Consider the following 27,615-nt stretch of genomic DNA (forward strand, 5'->3'; position numbering starts at 1 on the left):
GTTGAACATGGAGAAGTATCTTCGAGGACCGAGGCTGAAAACTTCCAAAAACAATGCTCAATACTGAATCTAGAAAAGAAATAGATTTGTGCCCTCAAAATAGTTCTTCTCTCAGCACAACACATTTTTTTGGACCGTCCATTTTTCAAGTCATAACAAATTCTCCAAAACTAAATTTAAGCAATTGGGCTTCAAATTCCACAAGGCCTCAAAATATGTTAACAAACACCTACAAAGTTTTGTAGTGGGGATTTTTGGGGCTGGCCGACAAATTTCTTGGAGCTGCGCCACTGCAGACAAACAACACCCCTCATCATGCATTAGGCCTCCATCTTAGAGATGGACATCCAAAAATGGTGCTTCTACTACACGTCAAAATGAAAGGTGGAAAAAAAAATTATACATATATATATATAAAGTTTATATGGAGCTGAAGCTCTAAACAATCAAATTAGAGCCCACCTCAAAAATTTCATTAGAAGAGTTTGTTTTGATGCTCAAATATCCTCAAATTGATCATCTTGACATCAAGATGTATGGATATGAGAAAAAAAATGGATTTTAAGTTTTAAAAATAGTGCATCTTATAAAGTATTTTTAGACCGTTAATTTTCAAGTTTTCATAGATACGTTCGATCTACACTATCTTTAAACTTTAAATTTTATAACAAAAAATAAAAATACATTTTAAAGCTATCAGAAAGATTTTCAATATTATGACCATGACACTTGAAAGTGGGCTCCAATTTTGAAACCATAATTCCTTGGGCTGCTCGGAGGACTATGTTCACTATTTATAACGAGAGAACCAGTGAAATCTTAGGATTTGTAGAGAGAGTGTTAGAGAGAGAGGGGTAGAGAGAATGTGTTAGAGAGAGGGGTAGAGAGAGAGATGTAGAGAGAGAGAGAGAGTCAAGTAAGATAATTCATGGCGGGCGGTCAAGCAGTAAGTGCGCAGGCTATTTGGAATTCAGGGATTGGATGATTAGGTAGAAATCAAAATCAAATCACAAAGCAGCTTCATTGGTCCTTCCTAGTTCTAGACCCTGTGAGACTTTTGCAGTTTATCTGTCTGGATAAGGTTTGTACGAGTCCATGTAGAAATGAGTCCCCTCTTAAAAATATAATTTTGAGATGGATTTTTCTACTCAATTTTGTAATCTCTAACATGGAGATCCTGATTATAAAATAAATAAATAAAATTTTAAAATTAAAAATAATAATTTTATAAAGAAATCATTTGAATTGTTAGTTTTAACTGTCTTTAGATCGACTACCAATTTGCTTTTAGATCGATCACCTATTGACATCCATCCTTAAAATGGATGCTTTATACTTAGGGGAGGCAAATATAGAAATGTGTCCCCTGATGCATGGAACAATTTTTCTTGTCTAAAACAAGGTGATTTTCAATCTTTATTATCGATTTCCATGATTTAAAAAATGAATCGGTCACCCGGATCAGGCACCCCAAAAATCGGTCAAGGTCGTTGTTTTATTATATGCATAAAAATAGTGAACTGGTGAAAAAATACGTGAAAAAACAGTGAACCAACTTAAAACCGGTTCGGATCGCCATTTTACTGTAGAGAATCATCATTTTACTGTGTAAAACGCTCTTCTAGACTCGGCCATTTTCCTATACATATGTAGAATCGGAACAGAATGACCAAGGTCGGACCGGGCAATTCCATGCCGACGACCCGATGTTCTTTAAATCACTAGTCAATTTAGATGGGAATCGGTCCGATTCCTGTCCCAATTCTCCCTAAGCCTTTTTTCTTATATTTTTTTTTCTTTTTCAAGCTTTTTAAATGTTTTATTAGATCCCTTAAACCATCACTCCATGAATCTCTTCTTGTTTTTTCTTTTTGTTTTTCTTTTTTAACATTTTTTTATCTCCAATTTAGACTGGTTCAAACCCAATCTGGATGGCCAATCTATGGATCCGTAATAAATGACCAACCCCATCAATCAACCCCATCAATCCAAATTTTAAAATACTGATTTCTTTTTTAATCCTGGACAACAAAGCCCTTATTATTTATTGATTTTTTATTTTTTTTACTATTTTTATATGATTAACTTGAGACTTGATAATGTAATTTTAGGTGTCATATTGGACGCCTGCCACCTTGACCACATCTGACTAGAGCCCCTTCTCTTTATTAGTTATAATTCTATATTATTAATCATTGGATCCAAAATCCTTCTGTGTCGCACAACACTAGTATAGGAGTGGCAATAGACCCGGACCTGATCCGGTACCGGATGTGTAGACTCAAGTATGGGTATGGTCTAAAAATAGGACCTGTATACTATTTAGGTCCAGGTCCTGATCCTTGACCCATATTATATTTTTAGGTTCCTATTTATGAAATATAATTATATATTTAAGTTTATAAATTTTTTAATTTTTGGGTCGAGTCCGATTGGGTTTGGTTGGGCCCGGGTCCAGACCCAAATCCAGGTCCGACATTATGTTTTCAGTTCCAGGTCCCAATCCCGTAATATTTTTCGAGTTTGGATCTAAATCTGGATCCAGGTCCCATATTATATTTTCAGTTCCGAGTCCCAATTGCCACCCCTAAACTCCAGTATCCTTTATTCTAAAATTAGGATATCCACTCAACAATTCTTTATGCAAGCCAAAAGAAATCCTATCCTTGTTTAGGACGGTTAATTTCTTACATCAGGAAGTCACTTTAGAGCGAAATGTGCTCTGTAATCTGCATTGGGTCCTTCAAATTCTGATGCATTTACGGTTGTTGAAAATGGGGAAATATCTTGGCGGGTCGAGGCTGAAAACTTCCAAATTAATCCTCAATAACGAATCTAGAAAAGGAATAGATTTTGGATAATTGAGATCAACAAGTCCCAAATTTCTTGTCTAAAATCTGTCTCAAATCGATCATCTGAACCTCAAGATGTATGCACATGAGAAAAATGAATTCCAAATCTTGAAAATAGTGCATCTTTGGACCGTCAATTTTCAAGATTTCAAGTATTCATTGATCCACTTGATCTACACTATGTAGGTATAAAAAAAAAAATTCAGCCCCTCACAAAGATTTCTAGTATAGAAACAACATCTATTGATACTATTTAAGGGTGAGCCTCACTTTGATTGTCCTCAGCTGTTATACAAACCACATCCCTAAGCTAACCCGTCTTGACATCTCAATTCATATACTTAAATGGAAAATAGTTTGATAGAACTGCAGCCCTATCAAAATAAGTAAAGCCTTCCCTCATAACTCATCAAAAAACCTTTAAATCGATCATCTCATATAAACATTATGGTCGTGCAAAAACATTAGGATTTCAAATTATAAAAATAGTAAATATTGCAACAAATCATTTAGACCCTCCATTTCGCTTTAAAAATAAGTGTTTACATATCCGCAAGATTTGTACTATTTTTTTAGTTTCAAATTTTATTGTTGGGGTTTGGAAATTACTTTTAGAGCCGATTTCCAATGGTGAAAGTGCCGTCCGATGAAGATTTGACGTGAGGTTTTATTTTGTTTTCATAAAGCCTGCGCCCCATGGAAACGTCATCCATCATTAGCTTCTCAACAAAAAGAATTGCAAATAAAATTAGAGGAAAGAGAACAACAATGACGATGAATAAAATGCTTTTCAATTGAGTGAATCAAAGGATTGAAGGACTTGTTCCAAAAGAGAAGTGGTGAGGGGATCAAGAGGATTTTCAGGTGAATCAGAGTAGGCAATGTTGAGGAGATAGAGCTTTCTTGATGCAACAAATGCAGCAGATAATATCCTCTTCAACCCACCTCTGGTGCTGTCCACTTTGTATTCCATCTCGTACACATCCAAACCCCCATCACCCTCTCTCTCCCCCACACGAATCAACTGTGCATCTTTTGTGCTCTCCTGCCACACAAACCCAACCCTTTCATTTCTCCACAACCCAAATTTCTCTCTCAAAAACCTCATCAATGGGTGCCAATGGGCTGGGTGGTTCAGCCACGTCTTAAAAAATTAGGGCCAGGGCCACAAAAATGTGTTCCAAACTCCACATGCACTTTTGTTCTTTATAACTTTTTATTTTTTTTTAAGTTTTTATTGAAAAATGGTTTGATAAACTCCACATGCACTTTTGTTCTTTATGACTTTTTATTTTTTTTTAAGTTTCTATTGAAAAATGGTTTGATAGGAAAATCCCAATAAGTATGGGAAAACCTATACAAGTATTGGAAAACCTATACATCAATCATCTCGGCTATGGTGGTGAAAAAAAATTAGGATTTCAACTCTAAATATAGTATATATTGTAACAAATTATCTAGGCAGTCTATTTTACCCTAAAACCAAGTGTTCATATATACACAAGAACTACACATTCTTTGTGTTTCAAAATTAATTGCTGGTGGTGGAAATTAATTTTAGAGCCATCATTGATATTTCTTTTGTCCAGAGTGTTTTTTAGATGAGGATTTGATATAAAACTTTATTTTATTTTCATTAAGGCCTTATAAAAACTTTATCCTTTTTCTTTTTCAACTTGGCCGGCCGATAGAGCATGGCAGAGCTGGGCCTCTGCCTCTTTGGCCCGGTCCTAAACATTGTGCTCTCCTGCCACACAAACCCAACTCTATCGCTCTCCACAGCCCAAATATTTCTCTCTAGAACCCAACCCAACCATGTCTCATGGCCAAAAAAAAATGGTGTGCTCTCTCTCTCTCTCTAAAGGCCAATCCACCCATTTCTTGGAAAAGAGTGTCGCTCTCTTTCTCTCTCTCTGCATATTCAGAGGGAAATTGTTTGGCATGCATTAATGCATTACATACATATCAAAAAACAAAACATACCTTTCTTTTTTCAGCTTGGATGAGCTTGAGGGCAACATCTTGGGGGCTTCCAAATTCTTTAAGAGAAGCTATGCGGACAGGATTCACCACCACCCCAATGTTGTTGCCCTTTGCGACTGGATCTTCGAAGAGAGCAGCAGCGCCTGCCTTCTCCACCTAACACAATTTCTATGGACCCAATCTCAAATTGCAAACAAATAGAGAGAGAATTTCAAATTGCAGTAAAATAGAGAAAGAAAGAGAGACCTTGATCCATGAGGAGGGCTTGAGCAAGGTGAACCTCTCCTTCGCATCCGTGTACCTCTCCAATTCTCCCTCTGCCAATCCTTTGTCTTTCTGTCTCTGCTGTTGTGTGGGTGTGGCACTGGAAAGAGGAGAGGGGAAGAGAGGGAAAAACGTCGTGGCCATGAATATGTCCCTCTTGCTAACCATGACTCTCATTGAGACATGATGCTGCTGAGTAACAACCATGACCATGGGATGAGAAGAAGTAGGTTGGGTTTTTGAGAATGAATTCAGAAAATGGGGAGTGAGGTTTTGGTAGTGTGGGAATGAAGAGGATGTTGAGATTGCCCATCCTTGGACTCCCATCTTTCACCACAAACCCAACTCCCCGTATTGGCTTAGCTTTGAGCGCTCCTCTACTCCAACATCACCATGCAAAACATGGACCATGGTGTATACTTCACCTCGATGGTGGAAAAAGTTTATATAAGGGGCAGTAAGGTGCACCTCAAAAATCCAAACCTACAGTGGAGAGTGTTTTGGCATAGGAGAATCCTTCAACTCAAAATTTCGACCTTGAGATGAATGGACGTGAAAAAAAAAAAAAAAAAATTTAAGTCCGAAAAATAGTATATCTTGTAACAGATTATCCGGACTGTCTATTTTCAAGATTTTCAAGTACTTGTTGATCTACTCGATGAACACTATTTTTAAAATTTTAAATTTTATATCTGAAGATAAAAAGAGATTTTGAAGCCATCGTATGACTTTCAACACCAAAACGAATCTTTAAATAAATTTTATAAGTGCACCTTACTTCTACTTATACAGTATAAGGAGGCAACCTTATACAAACCTCATCCTTTGATGATATTAACTTCAATCGCTCTTAGTGTACATATCCCCTTTCATGAAGCCATCTAGATGCAACCCTTGATAGAGTAAAATTTCAGACCAAGATTCATATAGCTTATCCTAAATAATTGAAAAAAACCATGATGATAAAGCGTTCAGATATTGATCTTTTTTCACCGTATGTGGACACATACTTTTAGGATACCTTTAATATCCTAAAATAATAGAATATTAATTGAAGGCTTTGGGTGGGATTTAAACCTTATAATAGTGTCCTCCCTCCCCCATCTTTATACTAATTGTATAGACACGTCTCAATATATTCAATTTTTAAGCTAAAGTATTGGGTACACAGTTTGTATGAGACTGCTAACTCATATGTAAATGTGCATCCTCTCTCCATGATTTGTTCTTTAGATGAATTTTAGTTAGAAATATACAATCTCTAACATAGAGATCGTTAATACGTAAAAACAAATACATTTGTAAAACTTTAAAATAAAAAAAATTGAAGAACGATTGTTTACCTTTAGCCTTAATCGATAGTGGGAGTATCACTTTTTTCCATCCATCTTTAAGATGGATGATTGGTGCGTTAGGGAAACTAATGTTGAATTACACTCCCCACGGCACAATACACTTTTCCAAGTACTAGATACTTTTTGTATAACAAACATTGATGCCACACTCATAGAACAGTTCACAAGATGGTGGACTCTAGAACAATGCCTATAGGAAGTCTCAAATCAAATGATGGTTAAGTATATTCACATACTATTTAGGAAGGGACTATTCTCAAGGATAAATATACATTAAGGCCATTACTTTGGTAACAAGGTCATACTCAATATTGACCATTTGATGTGCAACGTGGCTGGCGATATGTCATTGACTATGCATAAGGTCCCAAATAAAATTTCTTCAACTTTGTGATACACCCCAATTTGTCAAATTTCACATCCAATGGCTAAGAGTAAATGTAACCTCTGTGTACCAAAGTGAATGGCCTTATAGTATACAATCCCATTTCTTAATGATAGCATTAGTTTTGTAAAATTTGCTTTTGTTAAGTAAAAACATGCAAATCTGGGCAGAGAGAACATAAAACATAAAGAGAATCGTCACATGTTAATTTAGGAGAACAAAAGCGGAGCTGGAATAAAGATGCATTTAACAAATTTCACCGGAATCTGTCTTGCATAATGTTGTGGCCAACACGGTATGGTTTGCTATATTCCTTTTGTACCTGAAATTTTTAGGAAATTCAATCATGAATACTGCCTCCCCTTCAATATGGTGCTCAGGGAAGCTCACAATAACATTTAGTGACAACAGGGGCCGTCGCATCAGCATTCCAGGCTATGCTCATAGCCACACAGATATATATATATATAGATAGATAGAGAGAGAGAGCTCCATTGGCAGTCAGTACCAAATCAAGTGCTAAAGCAGACATATATTAAAAGATTCATGTCATTACATTTTATTAAGAGGTTGTTTGTGTGCGTCTCTCTGTATTTCACTCAGCAATTTTCCTTGTGTGGATGTGTACTAACACTAATTTTGTTACATTTTACTTGGCAGTCCAAACAATACTAACCAACTGTAAAAGGATCAGTCTCATCACAAGAGTGAAGACTACGTACATTCAGCGATGGGCAATCTCACATGTGTCTTCTTCCAGGCTCCATAGCAAAGGAAGCCTCAGCTTCCTTTAATCTCCTTCCCCAATGGAAAAATGTCGACAAACTAGACAGATGAAGCAAGAGATATGTAGTCAGGAGAGCCAACCATGTCCTTTAATTTGATAGATTCTGGTCCATACATGTTATTTTTATATTACTAACAAATAAAACCCAAAAGCAAATCAAATATTCTTTGACCTGACATAGAATAACAGCATACCTGATCAAACCACCAAAAACCATATCAATGAAAAGCACATGCCACCAACTGCCAAGGATTGGATTTTGACTTAATGGATCTCAGGAAGGGTGATGGTATACCTAATCAATTGAAGAACATACAACTCTCAGTTTGGGCCTACTCATCCCACTAAATAATTCAGTAGAGGAAGAATTTTCTACCATATACCAAAGGGAAACCAGAAATGCAGCATTAAAATCATCTCAGAATCACAATTTTTTCTTCTTTTTTTCTTTAACGTGTTCACTATTGTATTGTATTAAAGAGTTTAGATGTACAGCTTGCCAAAAAAAAAAACACTTCCCACTACTCCAGTAGCTCTATACAAAACCAACCGAGAAGGTGGTAGATGCCAAAAATTACATACAGCAAAAAGGCAGCCAAGAAGCTGAAAACCCAAAAAAGGTGGACAGCAAGTATTCGCCTGTCAATGCTGCGCCTTTCTAGCAAGGGCATCTGCGACTTGGTGCCACACCCCTAAGGCCCATAGGATTACATTTCTAGAGTCTCCTTCCACAATAATTTCGGTGCTCCAAGGAGGATTGAAAAGTTTGAGCCCTTCTAGGAGAGCGAGAGCTTCTGCCATGGTGGAGTCAGCTCGACCGATGATTTGGCAAAAGAGAAGAGAATGCCTCCAATCCCAGCAGGACCTGCGTTGCCAAGCGAGCAGCCATCAAAGTTGAGCTTGGTCTTTCCCTGTTCTGGTCTCCAACAGGATGAGTGGGGATGTCGAGGGGCCTTACGGATAGGAGAGTCTACCAATTCAGGTGGAAGGCTGAGGTTGAGAGATGCTTGAAGTACTTGTGATTAGAGGCCCAAAAGTGACCTTCAATTTGAAGTTGACCCTGAGGATGTGGATAGGCGAAAAGCAGCCTTGAAAAATGCAATTGTTGCACTCGATCCAGATGGCCCAAAGCGTGGCTGCTACGGAGGCCCTCTAAAGTAGGATTCCCAAAGAGGCCCATGGAAGGAACCTCACAAACTCGAACAGTTGGGGTACTGACCTAGGGGTAGTGCAAGACCTGTTGAAAAGTAAAAGAATATCCTTCCAAAGCATGCTCGCAATGCACCCATGGATGAAAAGGTGAGGGCTTAGTTTCCTCATCTGCCATGCACATGATGCAGCGATTTGGGTGATCATACCCCTTCTACAAAGTTGGTCTACTGTTAAGACCCTTTCGGAAAGGGCGATCCAACAGAAAAATTGGATTTTAGGAGGAATAAAGGCCTGCCGGGCCTTGGCTGCAATGGAGGGGGTGGGATTAGCGGTTGTAGTAAAGAGGATTAGTGTTTCCAATACAAGGAGGATACAGAAAATGAGCCGTCTGTGGTGGGGAACCAGATAATTTTGTCTTGTCCATAGAGGGAAAGGTATACAGGGTGTAAGAGGGCTTGGACTTGGAGGAAGACATTAGTCCCACCTTCAAGGAGATGTCTACGGAAATTTGGGTTCCGACGGCAGGAGGTTCCATTGGATTGAAAGGAGTCTGCAACCGAGATGTTGGTATCTCTAGCAAATAGGAGTGTGGCTGATCCAAAGGTCAGACCAGAAGTTTATGTTGCTGGCCACCCTAGCATGGAAACAAATGTTAGCTTTGAAGGGGAAAAGACAGTGTAAAACGGATCTCCAAGCTCCTGAGCTGGAGTTGTAGGATGTGAGATGGGGTAGCCATGGAGGGCTATAAGCCGGTATTCGTGACGAAGCACAGTTTGCCACAGGTAGCCTTCCTGGGTGGCCAAGAGCCACCACTACTTGCCCAATAAGGCCGGGTTTATTGAGCTTGAGGGAGGGGATGCCAGGCCCCCCTGAGACTTGGGCTTGCAAACTATGGTCCAAGAAATGAGATGGTATTTCTTGGTTTCGCTATCCCATGAGTCTTTCAAGATGAGATGCAACCGCAGTGGGCATGTGGAAGAGGGACATATAGAAGATGGGGACATTGGAAAGGGTAGCCTTGATGAGGGTTACTCTGCCGGCTGGGGACAGGAATCTGCCTTTCCAAGTGGGTAGCCTCTGATCAAATGTGTCAATTATTGACCCCATTGCCTGAGTTTAGATTTGCCATGACAGAGTGGGAGGTCCAGTTAGGTGGAGGGGAGATTGTCCACCACACAGCCCCATCTATCAGCGAAAACTTGAGTGGCCGAGGGCTATATGTCAATACCAATCATCTTCGATTTGGCCATGTTAACCCTGAAGCCAGTGGCCAATTTAAAACACTTGAGAAAGAGGAGAAGCGAATCCACTTGTTGCTCGAAGGCCCCACAAAAAACGAGGGTGTCATTGGCATATTGGAGATGGGAGATGACCAGACCTCCATTGGAGCAAGTGAAGCCGTCCAAAAGATTGTGTCGATACAACCTTACTAGGGACCTGCTGAAGACCTCGGCAACAGTGGCAAAAAGGAATAGAGACTGGGGGTCCCCTAGTCTAAGACCCCTAGAAGACAGAAAGAAGCCCTTGGGCATGCGGTTGCGGAGAACCGAGAAAAAGGGGTTAGAGATGCCCCCTTCGATCCATTTACACCAACGAGGATCAAAGCCCATCCAAAGAAGTGTTTCGTCTAAGACCTCCCAGTCAACGTGGTTGTAAGGTTTTCCAATTCCAGTTTGATCAGAAACCCCAGAATCTTGGATTTGGTTCCTAAGTGTATGCACTCGTGGGCGATGAGGGCACCGTCCAAAATTTAGCGGTCCTTCACAAAAGCTGTCTGAAATCCTTGAGTTCTTCTATCCCCTCCGCTTTAGGAATGAGGGCAATGAAGGTGGCGTTCATACTAAGTAGTAGAATTTCAAGATTGATAAGTCCTAAGAATTCTCATTTACTGATGCAAATGCTCACTGCTATAATGAATGGGAAAGAAATAAAGCAATGAAACATTCCAATGATAACTGAAGGCACAATGTATCTTATCTCCTTGGACATAATCCCTGCAAGAAACATACAAGGTTATGATCACTGATACCATACTATTGCTTTCCATGGTCCAACCAGCATAACAGAATTGATGTTGCGAAGGAGCCCTAGTATCTCTGTGTTGCACATGCTCAAGTCATCCACTGACCACAGACTACTTCAATATATTCTAATGATGGAAAATCATCTACATCTTGTTCCTGAGTCGGACACATTCCTGGTTTCATATCTGTGACCAACTAACTCTCTACAGCAACCACAAAACTGCAGATTGTACACACGCACCAGAGAGAAAGAGACGCTTTCCTTCATTATGATCAGAGATGTGAAAAAGAGAAATACAAACAAATTGATACAGCAGAAAAGATTAAATGCATTACCCAAAAAGTAGAAGATTAATCTGCACTTCAGGGAAAACCAATAAGCAAAAGATCAAAGAAAAGGATCCAATTCATTTTCACTCTCTAATATCTCAATACAAAATGAACTTTCCAACAAACCTTCTCAAACTCTTAAGAATTTACATCAAGGAGACGTGTGGGACTTGGTGAACAAATCAGAAGTACATATGGACTAATGCAATCCAAGACAAATAAAATAAATATGAATCTTCTAAACCAAGAAAGCTCAATTTGCTTACTGGAAGTGGAGATACACCACGAGCATTAGAAATCTCTATGCATAACACCAAAAATGGGACAACAGAGTGAAAGCTACAAGCATTGTAATAACATCATCATCATCATCATCCGAGTGTTATCCCAACTATTTGGGAAGCATTATTAATAACAAAAAGAAAAAAATCCTAGAAAGCATGAACTCAGCATCCTATAGCACCAGAAAGGGCAAATCTCACTTTTCTTTTCTCCCAAAAACAGTTAATATTCCCCTTTTATGCATGATGCCCTAAAATAATTCATAACGCATATACAAAAGCCCAAAACTCAAATAAAATATACCTAATGATAGCCCACAAACCCTATTCATCATAAGTCACAACTGAACCGTTCCAAAACCAGAACCTTCTTTTTCCATGTCCAATCAGCAACACCAGTTAGTTTTGTGACAAAGCCTAACAAAAATGCCTGGGAACTGTTTGAAGTTGAAATAAGGTATACAACAAATGCCAAACATTCCTTTTGGCAAATATCATATTTTATTCGATATATAGTTTGAAAAATATGCAATTCACATATAATAATAGAGCAAAGATCCAAACATACGGTTTGATACATGGGAATACCAACACTACCCTTTGATAACATGTGTAACAACAGTAATCCTCAATATATAACATATATATATGCTAACCATAAACTACTTTTTCTTGTTATAGATGCACCAAAGAAACATAAATGAAATAAGATCATTATATTAAGACCATACCTTGATGACCTTTCCAGACAGCCCAATGAAAAGCTTTCCATTGCCATACAGTAACGAGGTCACAACTGTATCACAGTCCACAACCCCAACTGGTCTGATATCCACATCAAACTCACGTTCTTGCAATTCCTATAGTGAATAGTGCAAAACGCATTTGAGAAAAAATCTTCTAAGAGCAGTGAAAAATAAAATTAAAATCCCAAATAAAAACAGACACAAAGATTACAAATCCTCAGAACTCATAGCATCTATTGAAAGGATTATTGATCATGCAATGTTAGGAAATTATGTCAAAAGCGTCCAAAAAGAGGAACTGGGTAAAATTAGATACTTACATGTATATTCACTATCTTATCCCAACCTCCTGTGAATAGCCATTTGCTTCTCATTTCAAGGGCAACAATAGCACCCCCATTGATTTGCTCCGAATTCAAAAGCACACCATTCCTCCACATCTGAGACAAACAAAAACCTGAATATACATAGCGCATTCTATTGATTTATATATATCCCTAAATTAAGTACAGGATCTTCCACATTGTGCCTGAAGATAAATGTAAACCCATGGCGAAAGTGCAAGAAAGTAAGAATTTAGCAACAGAACTCCAACAAACAAGAGGAAGTAACATTATTGTCAAACTGATTAAGCAAAAAACATGGTTTAACAGGAGTACTACTTCTGGGAAGAATAGACATTTTGTGTTCAATGTTGCGGGTGAGAAGAGTAAATTGGGCACAGAATTATACAAAGAATATCTTTCAAACATATCCAACTTGAGCTTGATGACAAAAGGAACAGAATCTTAACCAAAGAAAGCAAGTCAACCTGTTTTTTTAGAAAATAGATTGCATGGCTGAGATGCACATTGCAAAGATTATCCATACCAGATGTTATCATGTTGTAGTGTCCTACATAAGTACACATTGGACACCAGACCTGCCACATCATTCCTGTTTAAAAGGCAGGGCAAGGTTTGTCTTAAAGTTACATGGAACATATCCATCCCACCTATGCAAAGAGGCCCACCATAAGAAGGCCAGCCTGAAACGAGCAATTGGTGACTTGTAACTAACAGCCACATCAAGGGGACAAAGCCAAGGAAGAAAATTTCAGTCACTTTTGTCCCTTTTAAACCAGAAAAACATTGGGTTGGTAGGGGGCCAATGGACAGTGTTACATGGACACCAACACAGGTATATATATTTAGTATGTGTTTAGGTGTCTAGTACATGAGGCCCAAAACCCAATACTTCCCCCACATCTGTACAAGTGTAACTGAGTAAGATAATCCAATACATAATGCAATTTCCTATATTGATATACATACACCAAGTAATGCAGCAGTACAGGTAAGCATCAGATTTTACGAGACAAGAAGTAGTGAGTGCAAACTCTATTGTGAATTTTTGGTAATGTTATATTTCGAAGAAGATAATGATATTTGTTAATATAACATAGTATCATATTGTGTTCACATAAAGCTAGCCCGGTAAAGTGGTAATGATGACCCTCATATTTAAGTATTTTATGGTTCAAAATCCTAACATAAGCTAAGTTGTTTTTCACATTTAAAACTACTTTAAACCCCCAAGTCAAAACTACTTTAGCCCATGTCATCATCATCATCATCATTCAAGCCTTATCCCAACGATTTGGGGTTAGCTACACGAATCTTGTTCCATAATTTTTCTCTATCAAGATTCACACCCTCAGTCAGGCAATATTCACTATATTTTTTCTCACCACTTTCATCCAATGTCCTTTAGGGCCTTCCCCTTGTCTTTTTAGAAACTTCAACTTGAACCAAATCATCCCTCTTAACTAGTATTATTCTAGGTCAACGTTGTACGTGACTAAACCACCCATATCTACTTTCCCTCATTATTGCCTATTAGAGCTATCCCTAAGTTCCTTTGAATGTATTCATTTTGAATTCTTTCCTTCCTTGTCTTGCTGCTCATCCATCTCAACATCCACATCTCAGCCACACTCAACCTATGCATATGTTGTTTATTTATTTTTTAATATTCCATTGCATAAAGCATAGTTGGTCTTACACTCATCCTATACAACTTCCCCTTCAGTTTCATTAGTATGCGACGATCAAATAAGACACTGGAAGCACATCTCCACTCTGTCACCCAACTCAAATTCTATGAGCAATATCTTCATCAATCTATCATTTTTCATAAACTATCAACCCAAGATATCAAATTTAATCTCTTTTTGGTACTTATTAGCTATCAATCTTAACTAATTCCTTGTTTTTGCTCTTATTATTACTAAACTTGTGTTCTATATATTTTGTCTTAGTCTGACTAAAATCAAAACCTTTAGATTCTAAAGCATCCCTCCAAAGTTCTAACTTTGCATTTATGCCATCTCCAGTCTCATCAATCAAAACTATGTCATCCACAAAGAACATACAACATGGGATCTTATCATATAGATGACTAGTTAACTCGTCCATAACCAACGCAAAGAGATATGGGCTCAATCCTGACCCCTAATATAGGCCTACTGCCACTGAAAACTCACATGTCTCTCCACTAGTTGTCACATTAATTAGTGCTCCCTTGTACATATCAAAGGTATCCTTTTTTTTCCAGCATCCACAAAAAGGTATCCTATCCTATGCTTTCTCTAAATTAATAAAAGACTATATGGAGGTCTTTTATGTTCTCCTTGAACTTCTCAATCAATTGCCTAAGGAAAACAGCCCCAATGATTGACCTCCCTGGCATAAATCAGAAGAGATTTTGTGATACACTTGTTTGTCATTGCTCAATCACACTTTACCCCCATATGGCTCAAAGAATTTAAATTCTTTTAAAACAGCTTTAACCCCACGTGGCTTGATTCTTTGGAACTTGGACAAAAAATAAGCTCCCAAGAATCAAACCATAGACAAAAAAAGAAGTATAAATGTTAGACTATCCTACTAGTTAAACCTTAAAGTTCTTATGATTTAAAATTGCAAGTTACCATATAAAACACTTTTAAAAAAAGTGTCATCATGGTGGTAAAAATAGGCGATGTCAACACAGGAGTTTTTGGAAGCACGTGCGAAAGTGTCAACACACTGCACCAAAGAAAATATCAACATAACACTTGCCACACGAGCATAGCATTTGTTGGTTCTTGGATCCCGAACAACCAAAACTTGGGCCTTTTTGGCCTCAAAGTTAATGTAATTTGCTTCAAATTCAAAGCATTGTAAAGAAACCACTGAATCGAGCATTAAGAGCTCAAGGAAGAGTGCTAAACTCTTAATAAAGGAACAGGAGTTCTCAGGATCTTGCAAGTTATTAACAATAGAACAAGAGCTGACCATTCTCTTAATGGTAGAGCACATTGAACAAGCTCCTAAGACGGAACAAATAGTGGAATCTCTTAACCGCGAAACAAGATGTGGACTCTTGATGTCAGAACATGAGGTCAATTCCCTAAAGCAAGATGACCAAGCATAAAGATCAAAGAGCATAAAGCTCTACTCTTAATTACACATGTCATGGTGATAAAGCCGTTGAGCAAAGAACTGAGCAAAAACCTCAAAGAACATGAAGTTTTATTGTTATTGGTAGCAGTGTTAACTCGAAGATTCTTATTTTCTTAGATGTCGTGTGTCGACATGTGCCGACACTCTCTTGATACTTGTCCGGTATAGTGACCACCTACTTTTATTACTGTGTCGACACTTATTTCGGAAGTATCTTATACGAGAACTTGCAATTTAAAATCATATAAGCTTTAAGGTCCACCTGGAAGGATAACCTAGCATTTATACTTCTTTCTTTGTTTATGATGATCTTTAGTATAATTCCTAGGAGCTTATTTTGGGCTCAAGTTTCAAACAATCAAGCCACATGGACGGCAGTTGTTTGAAAAGAATTTAAATTTTTGAGCCACATTGGGGTAAAAGTTTTAAACTTTGAAATGCATTTAAACACTTTTTGAGCCACACGGAGTTAAAGTAGTTTTAAATTTTGAAATGCATTTGAACTTTTTGAGCCATGTGGGGGATGGGGGTTGGTAAACTTGTTATTAAAATGTAAAAACAACGTAGCTTAAGCTAGGATTTGAGCTTTAACTCTTGAATATGTATGGCCAACACTACCACTCCATCAGAGGAGCTTCATGTGGACATAATGGAAATACTATGTTATGAATACAAACATCATTATCTTTTCAAAATAAGACACTATCAAAAACTCACAAGCAGGCTTGAACTCACTACTCTTGGTTCCTAAAATCTGATGCTTACTTATACCGCTCCACTACTTGGTGTATACACATTAATATAAGAAATTATATTACATAATGGATTATATCACTCAGTGACACTTGTATGTACATGTCGAGAAAGTATTGGGTTTGTGGCCTCACATTAGGCACCCAGACCCATCGTAAATACCGACACCTGTGTCGGTGTCCATGTAGGATTGATTATTGGAATAGGAGACCCAATGACAATTGCCATTAAGAAACGTCCAAGCATAAAGCTCAAAGAACCCTGAATCGCAAAACGGGAGTCATGGGGACAATGCCTTACAGAAAGAATTGAGCATAAAGCTCAAATAGCATGAGGTTCCACTCTTAACAGGGAAACACATGTTGCATTGACAATACAGTTTTGAAAAGAGCTACATTGAAAAGAACTTTGTATATTGAACAAGTAACCAGCAAATGCTAAAAAATACAAACAAAAGTGAGTTGTACTCAACATGGACCTAGAGAAATGAGATGCCCTCGGTGTCTTCAAGTTTTTCAATTCCAGATGCAATCAATTTTCAGCGAGGATACCATCAGGATACAACCTAGCACAGTGAAGAAATTTATATCTTATTTTGGTCTGCACACCCAAATAGAACACTAGAAACATGAACAGTGATTCACTTCAAACTAGGACAAGGAACAATTGAACTCCAGTTCAAGAGAGAGAAAAATGAGCAGAGAAGCACCTTCCTGAAACTCCAGTAAAGAGAGAATAAAAATGAGAATCCAAACATTCTTTCTCTACATTTTGAGGCTTTAATAGATCCTCCAAGAGGCAAATGGTCGAGTTACACTCCTATTGGTTCTCATGGAGGTGGGCAACCATTGGCCCCTCACAAGGTGGCCGCCCATTGGCCCACCAAGAGGGGGTTCAAATCAATGCCCTACCAAGTTACAAATGACAGTTCTTTCGACATGAAATGCCCTTTAAAATGTCAGTTGGTTAGAAACACAGCATTAACAACTAAACCAACCTCCTCCAAACCCTAAACCTGAAAAAAGAACGAAAGGAAAATTCCTTTTAACCTTTATTATATTTAAAAAAAATTATAGTGGGAATAAAAAACCATTAATTTTCATATCTCACATAAACGTTAAGCATGCAGGAACAGTCAGAAAGTTATATATGCCAAGACATTAACACCCAACACATTATTGTTAATTGATTTTCATAAGCAATTATGAACTAATGGTCATCAGCGGATGTTCAGACCCAGATTCAAATCGAATATGGGAAAATATAATTCATCAAGCTTTGTGGTGTCTGGTTATGGCAGTATCTGGATCCTTCTCAATAAAATTCATGTAATTCAAGTCATGTGGAAACAGTGAACGAAAATTTGGCAGCCTAGGCGGCCCAGGAGACTCTCCAAACCTAATAGGACCTAGGTGAGGCCCTATTCAGGTTGGATTTGGCGCCCACCCAGGCGCTCTAGGGCTGCCTAGGTGGCCAGATGAAACCCTTGGCCAGGAAAATCTGCATATGCAGCAAAAAATTAAATGGGAGACAGGGAACGAGTATGAATGGAGAACAACTGAAGCAAGACCACGAAAATCTACATATGCAGCAGGCTGGGAGGAATTCTATCTCCACAATGACAGCACTAATATGTGTAGAAGCTTGCAAAAACTAATGATAGCATCAAACTTCAGGAATCTCCCCAAATAATATCTGATTTTGTTAAAATACTAATATGAATTATGCATAAATAAACTTTTGGAGCAATAACTGTAATCCAGTATGAACAAAAGACATGTCTATACAAAAAAGCATTTGATTATAGAAGAAGACTACATTTGAATGTTTAGAAAAGAAAACAGCCACCATGAGGAAGCCTTGTCCAACATGGTGGTCACGCTTGGACCATATTACAACCCAAATTCAGAAAAGCTTTTTCATTTGGGTAGTTCAGCAGTAGGATTCAAACTTGGGATGTAGCGTTGCAATGTCAACACTTTAAATAATCAAGCCCAAGTCCAAGCCCAAATCCTAAAATTTTGAAAAGCTAATAACCAACATGAAGAGTACCACGCCAACATATTAGTTATGCCTGGCAGCCATAATTTAACTGCAACTCACATTTAAAAAAACAAGCCAAAATATATTAGATACATCAAACAGGAGAATTTCATTCATGTCCTATGTAAGTACACAGAATGGCACTTACGTACTTACCTTTATAGAGCCATTCTCGTAAGATGCAACAAGTATACTGTGGTCCACTGAAAGGGCTGACACACAGCTCACACTACTGGAAGCATCATCTCCTAGTACAGCAAGAGGAGTATGGCTATTAATCCACCATAAACGAACAGTTCCATCCCAGCTTCCACTATAAAGGATCCCATCTTTTACTGCCATGGAAGAAACTGCAGACTTATGTCCAGTCATTGTACATATGAGAGTGTAATCCTGAAAAATGAAGAAGTGTGATTATGAAAAATTCAAGTTGATATAATAACTTGGTTTAAAAACCAAGTTGATTTGCATTAATGAATCATTTTTTAAAATGCAACATATGACGCTCCTTAAGCTAAAGGGGATATCAAAACAGTCAACAATACTCATCAGCTATTGGAGCACAATCTGCACATCAATTAAGGAGAAACACAAGAAGTGAAATTCAAAGTAGTAGATCAATATTAGACATGCAGTCACACAATGATGTGACCAATGTAAGGATGTCTCCTGAAGATATAAGAAGAACACAAGATATAGTGATGAGCCCCAAAGTCTTCACCGAATTAGAAGTATTTGGATTAGATGGCTTTATGAGACTAATTCAATGTTAAAAGTAAACTGTAAAAAATAAAATATTGATATAAAAACCATTAGTGTAAGCTTCAAGATAACTAGCGTTCCCAATGAGTGATTCCACATTTTACTTGTTTGTGCATTCTTTGAAAAATCAATCCTGAATGACTACAAAGGAAAAAACTTTCATCACTCCATATATATATATATATATATATATATATATATATATATATATATATATATATATATATATATATATATATATATATAAAGTTCCCTAATAGACAATATAAATAAAATACGCATCACTTAAGTTTTCTACAAAATGTAGTCTTACAAAATGATGTAGAAAATATGTAGCATCCATGGCATGCAGAATGAACAGTTACGTTCATGGATCATAACAAGATGTTAGTTAAAAGGCAAAAAAAAAAAAAAAAAATCAATTTAAGTACATACTTCGTTACACAAAAATTGAATTGCAAGATAACAATGAAACTTATATCATTAGACTGAATATACATTACCTCTAGAGACCAAACTTTTATTGATTTATCCCCACTTCCACTGTAAAGGTAGTCGGCCCCAGAAGCAGCCAGAGCATGGACACCACTGTAACGCCAATCATTATGTTCGGACCATTTCTTTATAGGCTCATGGACAAGCACAGGACTGATGGTCCATACAAAAATATTGTTTCCACTATCACCACTTACGCACAAGGTTTCCTTTGCATGCACAACAAGTAGTGCTACTATTCTATGCCCATGACCTTTTAAAAATTGTACATGCGAGAAGTCCTGTAGGAAATGATATTAGCACACTTATCAACATACACTAAGAAAATAAGCTTTCAATTATTCGTATTTCGTACTCTTTACTAAATATGTATACCTATGAATTTATGATTATAACTTCAAAATGTACATTGGATGTCGTCAAGAGTAACAAAGTACAAGATAACTATGCCAATTCAGCAAGTCACATAGCCACATAGAATATACTAATGATTTCACACATTTTCGTCATATTCACCACAATGGTGACGGCATAGCATAACATTCACTTCTTTACAGTCTAGTATAACGCTTGCTTAATAATACGGCCCGACCGACGTCAAGCGTTCAAATTGATCAAAGCAAAGAGGCGGATGACCGGATAGTCAAAAGTGCGTCTGTCAACGATAGATGATGCGCATCAGACTAGCTTCGTGGAACATCATGACAAACCTATCTACAATTTGTAGTAATTTAATAATGCGGCCCCAATAATAATCATTATACCTCCAAGCTCCCCATTTCAGCCTGCAATCTTAACCAGTACCATCTGAGGGATTTAGTAGGGTGCCATTATTTCTTCCCCAGCGAATGGAACATAGAGATGAACACAATCATGCTAAGTCTCTATCACTCCTACCTTCACCGAAGCCGCCATAATTCTCATCCTAATGAGAATCACAGAGTTCCTTTCCACCCCCCCACCCACCAAAAAAAAAAATATGGAGATTTTCCAAAAAATGAGAAAGGCAAACTCCATCTTTTGGACTTGTTTGCCACTTTGAAAATGAATAAGTGTAGCTAAGATGAAGATATTGCGATGGATGAGTGGCAAGACAAAAAAGGATAAAGTTTGGAATGGATACATCCGAGTGAATTTATGGGTAACTCCAATAGGCAATAAGATAAGGGAAGTAGACTTGGGTGGTTTGGCCATGCCCAGCATTGACCTAGAACACCGGTTAGGAAGAGTGATTTAATTCAAGTGAAAGGTTCTAAAAAAAGGCAAGGGGAAGGTCCAAAGGGACCTGGATGGAAGTAGTGAGGAGAGATATGGTGACTTATGGTCTAACAAAGAGTATGACATTTGATAGAATGGAATGGCCGAGCAGGATTCATGTAGCCAACCCCAAATAGTTGAGATAACGCTCGGATGATGATGATGATTTTTCACTATGAAAATGTTATCCCTATCTTCATCTATTTTCATTTTTTTTAACATTAGATCTAGATGAAATTTGGAGAGCATGCGCACCTTATCAGGACATGTATGTATCAACTCAAATAACATAAAATGACCAAAATAGGCCTCAAAATTTCTAGAGTATTTCAGTCGTTTTATTTCTTTTGATTTTTGAAATATCTACATTACACTTTTTATAGGTCTGTGATGGGGAGAAGCATGGACATCCAAAATTTTAGCTCAATCCAATGTATACAAAAATAAAATAAAATTGAAATACTCATACATGCTCTAGACCATACAATTGAGATTGGAGAATTTCGATAGGACTATTTGGTCATATTGGCCCATCTTCATCCATTTTTACTTTCTTTAGGTCAGATCGAAATGAAATATGAATGGTGTGTGCCTCATTAGGGGGGAGCATTTGAAAAAAATAAATATAAAAAAATGAAATAAAATGACCAAAATACTCATTAAGTTTCTGGGTCATTTCAGTCATTTTAATTTTTTCAAAGTATTGTTTTATATTGTTTATAGGTGCCTGAGGGTGAGAAGTATGAATGCCCAAAATTTTAGCTCAATCAAATGAAAAAAAAAAAATTGAAATAGTCATACATGCTCGCATTTTATTGGTGAAGTATACTTTTCTTATGTGATCTAGACCGTCCTTTTTCTTAGTCCTACCGTGGATGAGCTACGATTTTTGAAATCACATTCATCTAACAAATATCACCCTCTCATCAATGAAACTTCAATTAACGGTTAGAACTGGCTAATTTCTAGATCTCCAAGTTTACAAAGCCCCAATTTAAACCAAAATTAGTTTTCCAAAATCCCAGAGTTCCAGACAGCTTAATCAAACCTAATATATTCTATTACCATGCACTCAAACTTCCAACTTCTGGATTTCAGACTGATTCTAGCTTCCAATTGCCAAACAACCGCTAAGTATGATCCATATCCCCGAGCAGCACAACAATTCAGTGATCTTGGATTCCAAACCTTATGAACAAACACGATTGTAAAAGGAAATGCGTATGATTCTCACTTTAGTATATCTTCAAGGATTTGTGCAATGTAAACTCAAAAATTAAAAAGGACTCTGCCAGCCTAAGGATATGCTTTTAGCAAGCCAAATAATGCTAAATTACTAATGCCATTTAAAATGTGAAACCCACTTTTTATATCCTTTAATACAACTAAAATTATAAAACTATGTCGAAAAGTTGGGATAAAGCTCGGATAATGATGATGATGGTGATGATCATGATGATGTCATCGGAAAGTTGAGCTTTATCCTATCAAAACCTAAAATAGCATGCCTTTATCACATTTGGACAAAACAAAGATGAGTCCATACCTTCAAGGACCACACACCAATAGTTTTATCAAACGAGGAGCTCAGAAGATAATCACCTGCAAAGATACAAATATTCTTATCATTCAATGCCAGTGTCAAAGATTGCTGATGTTTTATGATGATTCTGATGAAACTCCTTTATTTCAATTGCTTCAAAATGGTGGTGAAGTAACTAAAGGAGCTTAAATTATGGAGTCATATGAATTGTCAAAATATTAGAAAAAACAATAGAATTGTGCTCGTAATTTGAGAACAAAGAAAAGGACGAAAATAAAAGTATTGACCAAATATCGTTTCTTAAGCTATTTGGACAACTAAGCTCAGAAAGCACTTCCATTAAATTGCTCAGGACTTGCAAATACATGGCACAGATTGACTTGAAAACCATTGCTTTAAGTTTGTGCCCAGGAAAAGAACTAAAACTAAACTCAGGAATTTGGAATGCAGCTTGAGAAAGAAAAGCAAGCACAACATGGGATGTGGCTGTGTTTCTCGGGAAGAGGTTTGACTTCTCTAATTCTAAAGGGATATCCTTTGTGCATTTCATCCAAGGCCAATGAAGAAGTAGACACCATTTTGAATCAAGCGGTCATTTAGAGAGAATCTTGCTCTTGATGTGGAGATTGAACCTAGGGTTTTGAGATGCCATCTAGACATGTCCAGGACTCAAGATTGATGATTATTTGTCATCAGTGTTCGCAAAATCGAACCATAACGGTTAACCGGACATGGGGTCAGAAGCGGTTTAACCGGCCTAACCAGTAAACCGGCCTAACCAGTAAACCGGCCAATTCAACCGTTCTAATCCAGCAAGTCCCGGGCGGTCAAAAAATTGTTGAAAAAAATAAGAAAGATACAAAAAAATCTATTAAATTATGAAAAGCATATAAAGAATGATTAAAACAAAATACATTCAAATGAAGTTGAAAGTTAATGAAAAAAATGGATTTTAAATAATCGATTAGTGCCTAGGGGGTATTTTTAAAAAAATTCGAAAAAGATGAGAAAATATAAAAGTGAGTATTAATGACCAAAACAATTTTTTATCTTTACCGTAATGTAAAGAATATTAAAAACTGTATTACAAAACCAAATTCCTTATCTTTAGGATTTTATACTTTTTTTTTTTTAATACCAGCCGATCACCAAAACCGCCCGAAACCGGAACCTGCAAGGGGCCGGTTCCGATCTAACTGGGCAGTCACCAGTTAGATCACCTGGTTTTTCTAACAATGTTTATCATACCTTGTTATACCTTTTACATTTTCTCATATTTAACAAATATCTTTATTACCAGGCAAAAGAAAAGAAAAGCAAAATGCATATCAGGCTCAGTGAACAACACCAAAATAAATTGTTCCCTGATTTCAGTGTAGTTGGACCTAGAACAGCAAAGAAAGAAAATTGAAAATCGATATCTTTAATCTCTTTTGGCAATGTTTTAACTAAAATTTCTGCAAGATAAATGGTTGAACCAATCAATTCAATCGAAGAAGATAATTCAGAGACTTCTATACCATTATCGAGCATGAAGTGTAAAAACATACCACAGATTGCTAAACCTGTGATGCAATCATGGTGGCCATCCAAGGTCAAGCTTTCCATGTCAGGCACCATATTTGAACCCCCCTCGTCATTTCCATCAGTATTACCATTCCCACTAGTTTCCACTGAACTCAAATGAGAGTCACTTTTTTTTTGCATTTTTTGCATAGTGCGTTCAACAGTATTGGACAAAACGAGCAACTCCCCAGCAACTAAGCAACATACAGCTTCTTCTTGAGTAACCAAACCAGACACAGTAGAATTCCAAGGAGATTCAATGAGATCAGTTCTCATACATCTCCAAATATCAATCACATCAGGGCGACTCTCTGTGTCATAATCTAAACATTTGGAGAGGAGATACCCCAACGGTTCGAATTGCTTGTTTGAGTTTAACAGCTCCATTATATAAGCTAATTTCTCCTTCAAAACAACTGTTTCATCGCTTCTTGAGCAAATTGTGCAGAAGAACTCCTCAATTCTTGATTTCTGATTGAAAATAAGGTGCAGAAAAACACATGCCAATGCCCAACTATCTGATTTGAACGAAAAAGAAAACCCCCCTCTCGATGGCAACAAATCATTGGAAAGTGCATTAAACAGCTCTGGGCTCAAGAATTTTTGTGCCCTGACTAGATCAGAAAAGGTACAGTCTTGATCAAGGAACATCCTTATTCCCCTCCCAATCAACAAAACATTCTTCAAGTCCAGAACCACGAGACCCAATTCATCAATACCAAAACACGAAGGACCTAAATATCCAATGGCTATGCCCTCCGCATGCAACTCCAGGAAAGCTTCACAGAGCTCTAAGCCTATTCTCAATATCATCTCCAGACCATGCTCTGAAAACCCACCCTGCAACTCATCAGAGTCCACCAAGAAATCAAAATCTAAAGCAGAACCATGGTGCGCTATCCTCTCAAAGACCAGCATAAGAACCCCATCTGAATCCATCCATAACCCATAAGTCCTGGAAAGTCTGCGTCTAAGCATAGAGGCTTTCAAGAGAAGCTCAAGCTCTTCCCTCTGCTCCTTTCTCAACCTATTAAGCATTTCCATTACTCGTGTCATGTAGCTCAAACGCAACCGTTGAGAACCAGACAGAGAGGAATCCCGCGCAACAGGCAAAAGGCTCACCTCCTGATCCTTTTTCAACCAATTCCTCCATGAAAACATCACTCTTCCTTCGAATTGCATATCCACGAATTCATCGCTCCCCTTTGTTGTGGAGGAGGAGGAGGCCTCAATGGCTTCGCTCGGGATCACATACTCTCTCCATGTCTCGTAGAAGCTTGCATCAAAGGAAAGCGCAAATCTGACATTGCTGCAATTATCGTCGAAATCAGAATTGGCTAGGGTTTTGAGATGAGGGTCGGAACCATTGCCAGGAGAGGTTTTCGGATTTGCCGAGGTCCGGACGAGTCGGAGGAGGTCAATGTTTTTGGGGAGGGCAGAGGGGCCTTGAGGCGGAAAGGGGACCAGGTGGTTGCACTGAGGGCACCGGATGGTGCCAGCGAAGTTATCGTGGGAAGGGAGGTTGACGATGCAGAGTTGGCAGAGGGAGTGTCCGCAGGCGAGGACCCTGGGGATCACCTGGTGGGGATCGTAGACTTGGAGACACACAGGACACTCCGGGATATCCATCTCCATCGTATTCATCGAGTCTGGGTTACACTTACACCTACAAATTGGTTGGACAAACCAAGACACGCACTGCAATTGGGAGAGAGTGAAGCTGAGAACAGAGAGGTGGAGGGATTTATTCGTAAGGAGAGAGGGAGGAGGTTCGCAGGAGTTGACTGAGAAGGGACGGGACAGCAGGACGAAGACAAAAATAGTGGACAGAGACAGATTGGCGGGAATTATAAGGATAGCAGTCAATGAGGGAGAACCTGGGAGGTGGGGACTGCGGATCCGACCTCAGCTGGGCTTGAGGGGTGGATTCTATCCGGGTCTCGATATAGATCTGAAAATATACAAATATTTGAATATTTGAGTCGGGTCTAGTTAGGTCCGAGTCTGGGTCTGCGCCCTGCTGGACGTGACTTGACTCTTTGCCACCCCTATATTTTGCGGAATCAATGGTTTGAATCGGCAGTTTAGCCAATTGTATTAGTCAATGGTTTAAAAAATGGATCGGTGATCCGGATTGGGTTTTTAAAAAATCGATCCGGATCGATGAATCGGCGATTCGGATCGAGAATCAGGTAAATCGGTCAGAATAAAACTTAAAAAAAATTCAAAAAAATTATTAAAATTCATTATAAATATTGTTTTTTAGGAATTCAATAAAAAATGAGGGTACTCCATTAAGAATTTTCATGTTTTTGAATGAATATGCGAATATTGATATGTTCTTTCCCTGCATGAACCGCCATTCAGCATTTAATTTACAGTATTTCGTGTTCATCCCTACACTGTTGCTGTTGGGACTCGATATGTGAATAATATGGCTGGGATAGGGTGGCTTCAGAATCATCATCTCTCTCATTTTCTCTTTGAATAATATGGATTAAAAAAAAAAAAAAACAAATTTTCAAAAAAATCGATCATGGATTAAAAAAAAAATCACAAATTTTCAAAAAATTCTATCATGGATTACAAAAAAAAATTCGATCATGGATTAAAAAAAAAAAATCACAAATTTTCAAAAAATTCGATCATGGATTACAAGAAATTCGATCATGGATTACAAAAAAAAACAAACAAAAAAAAACAAAAAATTCAATCGTGGATTACAAAAAAAGAAAAAAACAGATCGATCATGGATTACAAAAAATTCAATCATGGATTACAAAAAACTCTATCATGGGTTACAAAAAAAGCAAAAAACAAAAAATTCAATCATGGATTACAAAAAACAAAACAAACATTTCGATCATGGATTACAAAAAAAAAACAAACATTTCAATTATGTATTACAAAACATTCGATCATGGATTACAAAAAATTCTATCATGGGTTACAAAAAAAAAAAAAAAAACAAAAAAATCGATCATGGATTACAAGAAAAGAAAACAAACATTTCGATCATGGATTACAAAAAATTCTATTATGGGTTACAAAAAACCAAAACATTCGATCATGGATTACAAAAAAACAAAAACAATTCGATCATGGATTACAAAAAAATCGATCAAGTATTACAAAAAAATCTATCATGGATTACAAAAAAAAAAAAAAAAAAAAAAAAATTCCCTACGGGACTCGCCGATTCACTGTTCGGACTCGCCGATTCCGTACAATGAATCGGCGATTCACTGTACAGAATCATCCGGTTCTCTCTAGAACTGGACGATTTCCGATTTTTTAGGCGATCCGGTCCCCTTTTCACGATTTTCGAGTCGAACCGGGCTAGTCTGGTTCGACTCGGCGTTTTTTAAAACACTGGTATTAGTTAATAATAAATTTTTAAAAATTTTAAAAATAAAAAGGAAAAAATGAAGCCAATTTTGACATAGGCCGGTTCTGGCGAGACTGAGAATCAGCCAAAATCAATATTTTACAGAACCAAGCTTACCTTTCTAGTTCTCCTGAATGGGAGGGTTCCAATCTGAATAACCATTT

At 37.6% G+C, this 27,615-nt stretch overlaps 2 protein-coding genes across 5 annotated transcripts; both read right to left on the reverse strand.

Annotated features, from left to right (window-relative positions):
- Positions 1-47: 47 nt before the first annotated feature.
- Positions 48-5,907, reverse strand: LOC18436886 (Photosystem II reaction center PsbP family protein). Of its 2 annotated transcripts, none has more exons than XM_088851482.1 (3): positions 5,082-5,894; positions 4,836-4,991; positions 48-290 (listed from the first exon to the last, which is right to left on the reverse strand). In XM_088851482.1, exons 1-3 carry the CDS (start codon positions 5,424-5,426, stop codon positions 219-221), a joined length of 573 nt encoding a protein of 190 aa, XP_088707608.1. In that variant the 5' UTR covers positions 5,427-5,894; the 3' UTR covers positions 48-218. The 2 variants fall into 2 exon arrangements, with proteins under 2 accessions (XP_088707608.1, XP_006847171.2); XM_006847108.4 differs by lacking the exon at positions 48-290 and adding an exon at positions 3,622-3,897 and having other exon boundaries at positions 5,082-5,907.
- On the reverse strand, positions 5,169-26,131 carry LOC18436887 (zinc ion binding protein). 3 transcript variants are annotated; one of them, XM_011626071.3, is made up of 10 exons: positions 24,048-26,131; positions 22,501-22,556; positions 19,706-19,978; positions 18,597-18,833; positions 12,480-12,599; positions 12,145-12,273; positions 7,821-7,921; positions 7,562-7,664; positions 7,100-7,161; positions 5,169-5,288 (listed from the first exon to the last, which is right to left on the reverse strand). In XM_011626071.3, the coding sequence occupies exons 1-7, from the start codon at positions 25,705-25,707 to the stop codon at positions 7,901-7,903; spliced, it is 2,496 nt and encodes an 831-aa protein (XP_011624373.2). In that variant the 5' UTR covers positions 25,708-26,131; the 3' UTR covers positions 5,169-5,288; positions 7,100-7,161; positions 7,562-7,664; positions 7,821-7,900. The 3 variants fall into 3 exon arrangements, with proteins under 3 accessions (XP_011624373.2, XP_006847172.3, XP_088707607.1); XM_006847109.4 differs by lacking the exon at positions 7,100-7,161; XM_088851481.1 differs by lacking the exons at positions 5,169-5,288; positions 7,100-7,161 and having other exon boundaries at positions 7,357-7,664.
- Between the last annotated feature and the right edge of the window lie 1,484 nt (positions 26,132-27,615).

The sequence above is a fragment of the Amborella trichopoda genome, chromosome 11 (genome assembly GCF_054954075.1).
Source record: "Amborella trichopoda isolate Santa Cruz 75 chromosome 11, AtrichopodaSantaCruz75HAP2 v2.0, whole genome shotgun sequence".
NCBI lineage: Eukaryota > Viridiplantae > Streptophyta > Magnoliopsida > Amborellales > Amborellaceae > Amborella > Amborella trichopoda.

What these genes read in the sequence shown, in the direction of transcription:
- LOC18436887 (XM_006847109.4), bottom strand. Translation starts at nt 25,707, where the DNA reads ATGAATACGATGGAGATGGATATCCCGGAGTGTCCTGTGTGTCTCCAA. An exon ending in TTGGTGTGTGGTCCTTGAAG is followed by an intron (nt 19,979 to 22,500) that starts GTATGGACTCAT and finishes CATTTCCTACAG; the next exon opens with GACTTCTCGCATGTACAATT. An exon ending in TGTCTGGAAAGGTCATCAAG is followed by an intron (nt 7,922 to 12,144) that starts GTATGGTCTTAA and finishes TCAATTGATTAG; the next exon opens with GTATACCATCACCCTTCCTG.
- LOC18436886 (XM_006847108.4), bottom strand. Translation starts at nt 5,426, where the DNA reads ATGGGAGTCCAAGGATGGGCAATCTCAACATCCTCTTCATTCCCACAC. An exon ending in AGCCCTCCTCATGGATCAAG is followed by an intron (nt 4,992 to 5,081) that starts GTCTCTCTTTCT and finishes AAATTGTGTTAG; the next exon opens with GTGGAGAAGGCAGGCGCTGC. An exon ending in TCCAAGCTGAAAAAAGAAAG is followed by an intron (nt 3,898 to 4,835) that starts GTATGTTTTGTT and finishes TTTGTGTGGCAG; the next exon opens with GAGAGCACAAAAGATGCACA.